At 40.6% G+C, this 11,698-nt stretch overlaps 1 protein-coding gene across 1 annotated transcript; it reads right to left on the reverse strand.

The window, feature by feature from the left end:
* Window positions 1–7,180: 7,180 nt before the first annotated feature.
* Window positions 7,181–9,836, reverse strand: LOC110908630 (UDP-glycosyltransferase 75C1). Its single transcript, XM_022153569.2, has one exon. It carries the CDS (start codon window positions 8,832–8,834, stop codon window positions 7,470–7,472), a length of 1,365 nt encoding a protein of 454 aa, XP_022009261.1. The 5' UTR covers window positions 8,835–9,836; the 3' UTR covers window positions 7,181–7,469.
* Window positions 9,837–11,698: the final 1,862 nt, after the last annotated feature.

The raw sequence follows: 11,698 nt of genomic DNA on the forward strand, positions 1-11,698 counted from the left end.
TATAAAGGAAAAAAGCAGGCTTCCCATTGTCAAGGAGGATTGATGGTCATGGTCCCTCCCTTTTATTTTTGCTTTTCTTAACTGTGGCATGTAACCGTCTAATATGTGTTTGTCATGATTTTACCGAACATGTTTCAATTAGGAAGTTATGATTTTGTTAATGATATTCGTGCTTGGTTTCTAGCTTTAGTTTGCGTCCAAACTTTTACTATTTGCCAAACACTTGTATCTATTTGTTTAGTTTTTTGGGCAGCCCGAGTGCCCGAATCATAGCAAGGACTTCGATAAGTTTTTAACACTTACCGTTTAAGCCTCACACGTTTTATTTAGTGGATCGGTCCGAGCCACTTCGCTTAATAGATTTTTATTTTTGAACTATTTAAGCCTTCTCGACCGGCGCGAGGCATGGGTCGAGGCCCGCTTGTGCACATTTTATATCGTTCGAACTTATACATAGATATGTTATTGTTCGTATTGAATAGAAACGTAGATCGCTTTATTTAATAGCAGATAACGTAGTTTCCGGGGCAGACCCTCCCGGTTCTTACAGGAAATTGGAAATATATTCGGGGCATTACCCTCCCGATACTACATGGAAAAAGAAAACATAAAATAAAAAAGTGCTATCTTTTTCGAGCCGTTGCGATCGTGCGACTACATGAAACATTTCTTTAGATGGATACCGTTCCATGTTCTTGGGACGGGGTTCCATCGATCTTTTCAAGCACGTAGGACCCTTTGTCGCTAGCTTACTTCACACGATACGACCCTTCCCATTTTGGGGTTAACTTTCCTGGAGGTTCGACCCGGCTTGCATCATTGCTCCGGAGTAGGTAATCTCCGATTTTAAATTTGTAAAGTTTGGTGCGAGCATTGTAGTACTTCTCAATTTTCTTTTTATATTGGGCCTCTTTGATTGCAGCTATGTTATGGCGTTCCTCCAGCATATCAAGATTAGATCGGAGCTCTTGCTCATTTTCTTCCCAATTTATGCACCTTTGGTTTGGGAGTCCGATCTCTGCCGGGATCACTGCTTCGGTTCCATATGTAAGACTGAACGATGTTTTTCCGTTGCTTGTCTTGTGTAAAGTTCGATGGGCCCAGAGAACGTTTGGTAACTCGTCTGCCCACCCTTTTCCTTCGTATCCAAGTCTTCTTTTGATGCCATCTATGATTCGGCGATTGATTTGTTCGACCTGCCCGTTCCCCTGGGGGTGAGCAACTGAGGAAAAGACTTGATTAATTTTCAGGCTTTCGCACCATCGTTTGAACAGATTCTCCGCGAATTATTTTGCATTGTCGCTCACTATGTATAGCGGTAGGCCAAAGCAACATACGATTTGTTCCCAGAAAAATCTTTTTACATTGTAACCGGAGATGACTGTGAAAGGCCTTGCTTCCACCCACTTGATGAAATAGTCTACTATAACCAACAAGTATTGTGCGCTTCCGACTATGTCTACACCCCACTTTTGAAAAGGCCACGCGGCGGTTACAGGGATCATCTCATTTTTTGCTCGGAGGCTTATCGGTGCATGTTTCTGGCATTCGTCACATTGCTGGAGTTCTTTTACTGCACTCTCGTGCATTCCGGGCCAGTAATACCCTGCGTTTTTTACTTTAGTTATGATCATTTTTGGCCTGGCATGGATTCCGCAAATGCCATAATGTATCTCCCTGATAATGTAGCTGGCTTGTTCTGGATCGAGATATTTTAACAAAGGACCCAGAAAAGTCTTTCGGTACAGCCCCCCTTCTTGCATTTGGTATTGAACCGAGTTGATCTAGATCTTTTGAGCTTCTGCTTTGTCAACTGGCAAGACGTCGTGCACCAAGTAGTTTATGATTGGAGTCATCCAAGTTTGGGTCGGAGCTTCTATTTGCATGACCTGCGGAGTGGCAATTGATGGTGCGGATAAAACTTCCAGCCGTACCTCTTTCGCGAGCTGGCTGAACGACACGGACGCCAACTTGCTTAAAGCGTCGGCTTTTTTGTTTTTGCTGCGTGGGATGTGTTCGACTTTGCACGAGTCGAACACTGCCATTGCTTGTTTTACTTGTTCTAAGTACTCAATCATGTTAGGTTCCCTCGCTTTATATCCGCCGTTTACTTGGTTTGCTACGAGTAGAGAGTCGACATGTGCTACGACGTTTTTTGCTCCGACTTTGGCTGCTAAACGTAAGCCAGCCTACAGTGCCTCATACTCAGCTTCGTTATTGGAGCTTTTAAATTCTAGACGGAGTGCATACGTCATGTCTATACCATCAGGATCAGTTAGTATTAGCCCGGCACCCGCACCCTCGGCACTCGAAGCCCCATCTGTATACAAAGACCAGGGTTTGTTTGGAGCTTGTTCCGTTCGTTCGGCTTCTTTGTCCTCCGGCATTTCTACTAGGAAATCGGCTATCACCTGCCCTGTTAATGGGCCTTTGGTTCTGAAAGTGATGTTGAAAGCACCTAACTCAATCGCCCATTTCGCCATTCGACCCGAAACCTCGGGCCGTCGGAGGACGTGTTGGATTCTTTGATATGTACGGATCTCGATTGGATGAGCCTAGAAGTATCTCCGGAGCCTTTGTGAATCATGGACTAAAGCCAAAGCTAATTTCTCCAAATTTGGATACCTTGTTAAGTAATCTTTTAACGTTCGACTGACGTAATAAATGGGGATTTGAGATCCGGACCAATGGGCGACTAAAACTGCACTGATGGCGCCGCGTGATGCAGCTAGGTATACTGTTAGCACTTCGTCTTCTTCTAGGACAGTAACAGTCGGTAATGTACCTAGGTAAACTTTGAGTTCTTCAAAGGCAGGAGCAGCTTCGCTGGACCATTTAAACTCTGATCTAAAACTCTTTTGTAATACGTCCATGAATGGGAGCGGCCTATCTGTAGCTTTCGACAAGAAACGATGAAGGGCAGCCAGTCGTCCGTTTAGGGACTGGATTTCCTTAACCGAAGTCGGAGGCTTCATAGTGAGGACAACGTTTATTTTGTCAGGGTTGGCCAGTAAGCCACGCGACCCGACCATTACACCCAAAAACTTCCCTTCTTCTACTCCGAACGTACGCTTTTTAGGATTCAGCTTGATGTTAATGCTTCAGAGTCGGGTGAATGTTTCGAGAATATCTTTCAGCATGATTTCTTCATTTGGCTTTTGATCACGATATCTTCAACATACACTTCCAAATTTCAATCGATTTGGTCTTTAAAGGCTTTGTTCATTACCCGCTGATACGTTGCACCGACGTTTTTCAGACCAAAAGGCATTATTGTAAAGCAGTAGATTCCTTCGTTTGTGACGAAGGACGTCTTATCTTCGTCTTCGACTGCCATTTGTATATGATGATAACCTTTGTAAGCGTCTAAGAAACATTTTAGTCTGAACGTGGCTACAGAGTCGATCTTTTCGTCAATTTCTGGTAGTGGAAAGCAATCCTTCGGGCATGCATTATTTAGGTCCGTGAGATCGATGCACATTCTCCAGGAATTGTCTTTCTTTCTTACCATGACCAGATTAGAGACCCACGTTTGATACCGGACTTCTCGAATGATTCCGGCGTCCAGGAGACTTCTTACATCTTTCGCGATTGCTTTGGCCCGGTCTGGTGACATGTGCCTTTTCCTTTGTGCTATTGTTTTGATTGATTCTTTTGCGTTCAATCGATGTTGAGCCATGGATCTGGGGACTCCCTGCATATTAGAATGCTGCCAGGAAAAAAACATTAATTGAATTACTGAGCAGCTCCCATAGGAGCTTCTTGGTTCGTTTCGGGAGTTGTGCCCCGATTGCCACTTGCTGTTCTGGGAACTCCGGATTGATTGCCCAAAGTTCTGTGGGTGCTTCGGATTTCCTAGAGCTTGTTTCTACCGCATGTCTGACTTCTACAACGAAAGAACTTGACTCGGCGAGGATAGTGGCAACCCCTGCTTCAGTGGGAAACTTTATGGCTCCGTGTATTGTTGAACTGATTGCCCCGATAGCCCTTAAACCAGGACGCCCGAGTATTACGTTGTGCGATGAATTGGTGCCAATGACCAAAAAGGTCACTTGAACGGTCCGGCGTTTGTCATCTAGGAGAGTGATTTGTCCTATCGGACGAACAACTTCTCCCGAAAAACTTATCAACAGAGTAGACACTTCAATGAGCCTTTTCCTTGTCTGTGGGGCTAGCTGTTGGAAGCATTGTAAGTACATTATTTCAAAGGCGCTTCCACCATCCACATATATCTGTCGGACAAGATGTCCGACGATTACAGCCGAGATTGTTATGGGACCATCCCGAGCGTCATCTGGGCCGATTGGAGGAAAATAAGTTGGCTGGTGCATCCATGCGGCCATATGTTGGTTTGATCGCTTCACTCTTCTTGGTTCGGCGGACCGGATCATATTGATTCCAGCTTCGGTGTTTGGGTTGTCGACCGTAGCTGTTGATTTCTTGCCATCCTTTACTTCTTTTACTAGGTGAGAGAGTTTTCCAGACCGCACAGCTTTTTCAATCTCTTGCTTTAATGCCCAACAGTCATCGGTTGTGTGACCTTTATCTCTGTGATATTCACAGTATTTTATAGAGTGCTTGTCGGATATGGGGCGTTGCTTCGGAAGTATAGGGAGTCGAGTGGTTTTTGTACTAAGGATTTTGCTCGGTGACTTTGACAACTCATAGAAGGTGTTGAAGTGTACATTACCAGTTTGAAAGATGTTTCGATCAGACTTTTGGTATGGACCTCGATTTAGGTTCCAATTACTGCCTCTACCCTTTGGTGGGGATGCGTTTCGTCTCCATGATGCAGCTCGAGCCTTTGCATTTTTTGCTGTTGTCTCGTTCGACTGTCCGCAGGCGCTTTTTCCTCGGACGAAGGCCCGGGCTCGTTCCTTGAGCACCTCCATGGTTTTTGGCAGATCTTCATGGAATTTTTCTACGAGCTGATTGTTTCGCACTCCGTGACAGAACCCACAAACACGGAGTTGATCAACTGCTCCACTGATTTGCATACTTTCTCGATTGAATCAGTCAATGAAATCACTTTATGTGGTGGACTTCCGTGATATCCTTCGAATAAATGTCTCTGTTGACAAAAATTCTGCAGGAACACTCGTCGGAAGTCTTCGAAATGGTTAATCGACCCTTCTAGTAATCCGTCGAACCATACCCATGCAGGTCCGGTGAGAGTCTGAGCGAACATGTGACACCATGCCGGCATGGGCCATTGCTCGACTTTGGCTGCTCCGGCGAAGGCGATCATATGATCGTCCGGGTCGGACGTTCCATCATAGAATTTCAGCGTTGGAGGCATTTTTAACTTCGCCGGGAGTGGTGCCTTAGCGATCCTCAACGTGAATTTCGACTGAGAAGTCATCGACGTTGGTTGATATGGCATGATCAGCTCTTGATCTTGAGGGTTTAAGCCCAGAGATCCCTGGTGAAAGAGGTCATACAGATCGTTATGTACTGGAGCATTTGTGGAATTAAAACCGTGTGACATACATGTTGTTATAGGAGTGGAGATTATGGAACTTACCATAGATCCAGAAGCGAAAACTCCAGTGGAGATGGGATTAGACCCTGGGTAGGCGCTACTGAACAGATTTGTCCGGAGACTCTGTAACATTTCCTCCCGCTGTTGCTGCTGCTGGAGCTATCGTAGCAATCAGCATTGCGTAGTAAAAAAGCGTTATCGAAATCAGGTAACGGTGTGGAGACTGGAGCAGTGACAGAAACTATGGTTATAGAGCTTGCAGGCGGATGCACCGTTACTGAATTTAACGAAACAGCTGAAGTAGCAGGAATTGTGGAGATGACTGTTACAGATGGGGCTCTACCCTCGGCAATATCCTCATAGGATGGGAAGGTAGATTCCACGAGTTCGAGTGAAAACGATAGGAATGAGTTATGTGAATTCGAGGGGATGGCGGCACTGAAGACTCAAAAACCACTTAATATTAGCTGGACTGAGCAAAGCTTCAGGAGACCTTAACAGAGACCTGTAAGATCACAAGAAAGAAAGCTCACCGTTAGTCTCGTCACAGGGAGGGGGGCCTCTCTGTGACCAAGCTCGGGCGTGAGAATAAGTATTTGGAGAGCAGAAATAAGTCAGTGAGAGAGAGAGAGGAGAATTTAGAGAGAGAAAGTAACGATTACCCCTTGCTGGAGGTCCTGGCGGGCTATTTATACCTTTTGGATATGCTGACGTGGCGAGTTAGATAGGGCCGGAACAGTCCATATCAAGTAGTTAAAGTTGTGGGTCCCCAGTTAGTTAAGGAAGATCCTATTGGCTGATCGATCCGACTAGGCCCGCCTGGTCCGTCCAGCCCCTCGTGTCAACGGTCCGACCTTGGACCATCAGTTATTCGGTTCGGGGGTGGATGATATTCGGTCCATTTCGGGACGTATCCTCATCACTTTGAAACTATTGGCTAAGACAACAATGTTTAATCACGCCGACCTTGTTTAGTCACCGCCGGTACATTAAGTGTTTGGAAAAAAAGAGACCACGGACATTGATGCATGTGACATTGGTCCAAGATCGGTGCTTCCACCTGTGATAGTAGTAGTAGGAACACCATCATAGGCGAAGATGTTTCGAAAATACGGGCGATTGTGCACCAATGGCTTAATTTCATTGGTCCTTAACATTGTCAGATTGATCGTATTTAAAATTTGAGGGACATTTTGGGGTATTGAAAGTCAAATAGACATTCTTTAGAAAGAGACTTATAAATGGCACATTTTGAGGATTTTCCCTTTTCATTTGACTAAAAACACAATTATTATTTTATTAGATATATAAAAGCTATTATAAGAGTAGAAATTTTGAAAAATAATAACATTTTGAGGATTTTCCCTTTTCAGAAATTTGACTAAAAACACTAAATTATTACTCATTAGATATATAAAAGCTATTATAAGAGTAGAAAATATTGAAAAAGAATTTGCAAGGGAAAGATGAGGAATGCATAACTAATGAAATTTGTCAAATTAACTAGTGTTGACTTGAAGATCAAATTTGTCAAATTAACTAGTGTTGACTTGAAGATGATCTTCACGATCGTTAATGGTCAATGAGACTGATTATGCTTCTAATTACTCTAAAATACATATCTAAACATGATTGGAAGGGTGATTTAGAATCTTAGTCTGAATTTTATAGTAGGTGAACCGAAGGATAGGGCAAAAGTGGAAGAAGCAAGTTTGGATTGAAAATGCTTTAAGCTACCGTATATCAAGAACTTATTACAGGATACTTTTGGATATTTTTTACAACTATGCATAACACATAACATATAACATAATGCACCTAATGAATTCAATTATAGAAACAGATGGAATTCCATTCATCTGCTATGTCTCTATAATGTCACTAGGTGTTTAAGTTTTAACACTTATTTAGTATGGTTTCATGTGCCATTGATATCTTATAGATACATCTAAATGGAACTTGGTGTTCTTATGACTGATATCTTATTTCAAGCATCATCCAGAAAGGCTTTTAGGTTGATGGCAGATGATCCTCCATTACTAATAGCTTTTCTTGCTAACTCCCTCCATTTCTTAGCATTTCTCCTCACCTCTTCATCTTCCATTACCATTTCCACACACCTCTTAATCTCCTTCCCTTCCACCATTCCATCTTCCTTCCTTCTTTTCACCTTAACACCTGTTTTCCAAACATCTTCAATCATCTTTGCATTGGTCGCCTGATCTGACCATTGCGAATACACAACCGTTGGAACACCGGTTGCCAACGCCTCCATCGTCGAATTCCACCCACCATGCATAAGGAAACACCCAATTGCTTGGTGGTTCAATACCTCCACTTGAGAACACCAACTCACTATCATCCCTTGCTTCTTAAGTTCCTCTATCTTGCTCAATTTCCCTACTTGGCCACTATCTCTAATCACCCATAAAAATGGCCGGCCACTTTCAACCAACCCAGATGCCATCTCCTCCACCTGTTCTATTGACAAAGTCGCCATACTTCCAAATGAAACATACACGACTGACGATTTTGGCTTTGTGTTAAGCCATTTGATATAATCTTCAATTGGCTTTTCGAATAAATCGCAGCTGAATGGACTATTTGATGGCCCACTTCCCTCAAAGAGTTCGGATGGTACGAGTGGCCCAACCGGAAGCATCACAACTTTTTCAATTGCTCTGATGGGATCAATTTCAAGTTCATCAATAGTGTTCACGAGTATTCTTGGAAATATCTTGAGTACATCAACATGGTCTTTCATAAAGTCCATAATAAATTTATGCTCCTTGGGACAGGATGACCACATAAAGGATGGCAAATCAGCGATGGTTAACGATGGAAGTCCAGGTAAATTGATAGGAAATGTTGGGTTGTTATTGTTACAAGATATCAACTCCTCATAGCCGTTGAAATAGTAATAATAAATATCCAAGACACTGGCTGGTTGGCACCAAAGGAGAGTGGATTTAAGATTGTGGGCATGAGCCACCTTTGCTGCCCATGGTACGGCACTAGTGTAGACCAAGTCATCAAAGGGTTGTCCTGTTGCAGCCGCGGAACTAATTATTTCCTTCACCGCATAAACACCGTTAGTAGCAAAATCTGAGTAGTGTTGTTGAAAGGTGGTAGTCGATTTTTGGCCATCGTCGTGTCCATCAGAAAATGGGGCAAAGGTTAGGCTGTGATGGGTGGTTTGCATGTCAATGCGTCGTATGACCGAAACGCTGGTGGAAAAGGTGACATCGACTCCCATCTTAACAAGACTTTTGGCGAAACGGAGGGATGGGTTTATGTGGCCTTGGTTCGGGTAAGCGACAATCATGATTTTGTTTTTCCGGTGGTCTGTCATTGTGTAAGAAAGTGGTGGTAATCACAGGGCAACATGTAACTTATGTATTTATTTGGGAGATAGCTTCATGTGGAATTGTGTGGTTGTCACATGATCGTACAGGAGTATGTGGTCCATAACTCTATATACATCCAAAGGAGATTGGTTTACAATCTTAGAGTAGCAACGTATTTATTTCTCGTTTGAAATTTATAAAATATATTCTGACTAGCACGTAATGATTGATACGGTAATAAAAAAAATATATATATTTTACTTCGTTTTAGGGATAAAATTGTTTGATATTAAGAAACTAGGATTGTATTATTAGAAATTGTTTAATATTAAGAAACTAGGATTGTATTAATAGATATCTGACGAGTGTTACTCGTTTTTTGGTTAAAGTTTACACAAAACCCTTAAATAAATGAATATAGTAGTCTTAAGTGTATTTGTGGGTTGTAAGAAACAAAACTTATTTAACTTGAAATTTTAACACATTTAACATAAAAAAATCACAAAAACAATAACGAAAATATAAAAATGCATGTAAAACAAAATGCTAATGTATATGTCTGTAACTTGTAAAATTTTAAAGCGAATGACAATTTTTTCATTCCAATAATCAGGGCAAATTACACATGATAGCAGGTAGACGAGCAACAAACTACGTCGCCATCCCCTTGTAAATTGAACCATACGTACATTACAAATTTCTTTAGGGGAAACGGTTTGATAATGATGTATGAGAAGTATTAAAAAAGATGGTAACTTTTCAAAAAAATACATTTCATGTACTGAATAAATCAAAAGAAAAAAACCCTTTCAAATTTATGTGCGAGATTGCTTCATGTGGGGATTATGTGTGACATGATCGTACAGGAGTATATGGTCCATAACTCAATTTTTGGGATATTGGTTTTACATCTTATATTACTACAGGATTTATTTATCGTTAAATTTGTAAAATATATTCTGACTAGCACGAAATGATTGATACGTTATTAAAAAAAAATATATATAAACCTGTACTTCAATTTTTGGGATCAAATTTATATATTTATATACTATCATCATTTAGTAACTTATTAACTAGAATTAAACATTTCTATGTACTTTGAAAATAACAAAAACATGGATAAAAATGTTATCCAATATTATTAGGAAATTATAAATATGTGGTTAATAAATGAGAGAGCATCCATCGAACTTGTATTTCAAGGTTTATTAACAAAAAAAATGGGTGAAAGGGTGGCTTGAGGGACTCGAGCCTTGCCTTCCATGAAACCATTATGGTTGTATTACCACCATACCATCTCATAGTATATTTAATGTCACGTCCCCCGACCCACCCTGGACGGAATCGGGTGCCGTGAGCAGTCCAGTGGTACCGGTGATTATTTTTATTTTGAAAAACATTGCAGCGGAAATTTCATCAGGACCGTGAGTTAGGAAAAATATCAGAGTTTAGAAACACCGGATTTTATTTATTAAATGGATGGGATAAACCCATGTTTTACAAAGGTAGCTTTTAATATAAAAACGATATTTCTTAATTTGATTTAATTAATGAAATAAGCCACTTCTTGAAGTCCTTCAGTGCTGGATCTAATCCTTACTCCAATCTACTGTAATTACCTGAAACGCGTTTTAAAAAGGTTTTGTCAGCGGGAAATACTGAGTGAGTTCATTCAGGTTTTATAAAAACAGATTTGTTATAATTCACAGTATTAAGAGCGATTACAATGTTTTTATCAACCAATTATCAAGAATGGGTATTTGTCACTCGACCGGATCTATGACTGTGGTCATACCACTATTGGGTCCCGTCGCCCCAAATAGTGACGGCTTACTCACACAGAGTAATAATCACTCACATAGAGTAATACTCACTCACCTAGAGTGATAAAAATAGTAATGTGCACAATACCCCACATACCAGCTGTAATTTGGTGATTACAAAGACTTAATCCCTGTAATTATAACCTTGAAAATAATTTGAGGTATTGTAATACTTACTCACAAACTGTGAGAAAACAGTTAAAAAGAAGAATGACTCACTTTATAAGCATGCAAGATTGAGTTAACAAGCTTCCTGATTCTACTTCTTCCGATAATTAAGCATGCACTTTATTATTCTGGATCTTCTGATGATTTAATGGTTTGTTTGATTGTGAGTGTGTAGTTGGGAGTATTTTTGGTAGTTATATAGTTTAACAGAATGGAATACGTATTTGTGTAAAACCCAAATCAAACCTTAACGGTAGTCACGAGATTCGAACCTTAACGAATTTCACAAAGTGTAACACTTTGGATTCCGTTTACCGAAATCACAAGGTATAGTACTTTGGCATCCGTTTAACGAACTCACAAAGTATAGTACTTTGGCATCCGTTAGTTGGTTCCTGAATCGATCGGACAGAACTTCGCTTTGGTGATTATTGGTTATAACACCAACGTATAGAGTAAAGAAGAAGAGAAATGAGCAAAGGAAAATGAATTCGTATGCTTCTATTTATAGGTAGGAAAAGGAAATTTCTAGGAAGTTTCCCTTGTATTTCTAGGAAGTTTCATATAACTTTTCTAGGAAGTTACTTATGCATTTTCTAGAAAGCTTCCTATACACAGATGTCTATCCTCTTACACTTTCCTAGCACCTTCTTTGATATTATCTATTTATATTTATATATATATATTTCTGATTAGTAGATCTTACTTAGCTTAATTAATCTTGCTTAACTTAATTAATCATACTTAGCTTAATTAATCTGGTTTAGCTTAATTAATCCTACTTAATTAATACTGAACCTAATTAATGGATTAATTAACCTACTCAGTTAACCTAGCTGCTAAGTTTATTTAACTATTAAGTTTACTTAGCTACT

Source organism: Helianthus annuus, chromosome 14 (assembly GCF_002127325.2).
Source record: "Helianthus annuus cultivar XRQ/B chromosome 14, HanXRQr2.0-SUNRISE, whole genome shotgun sequence".
Classification (NCBI taxonomy): domain Eukaryota; kingdom Viridiplantae; phylum Streptophyta; class Magnoliopsida; order Asterales; family Asteraceae; genus Helianthus; species Helianthus annuus.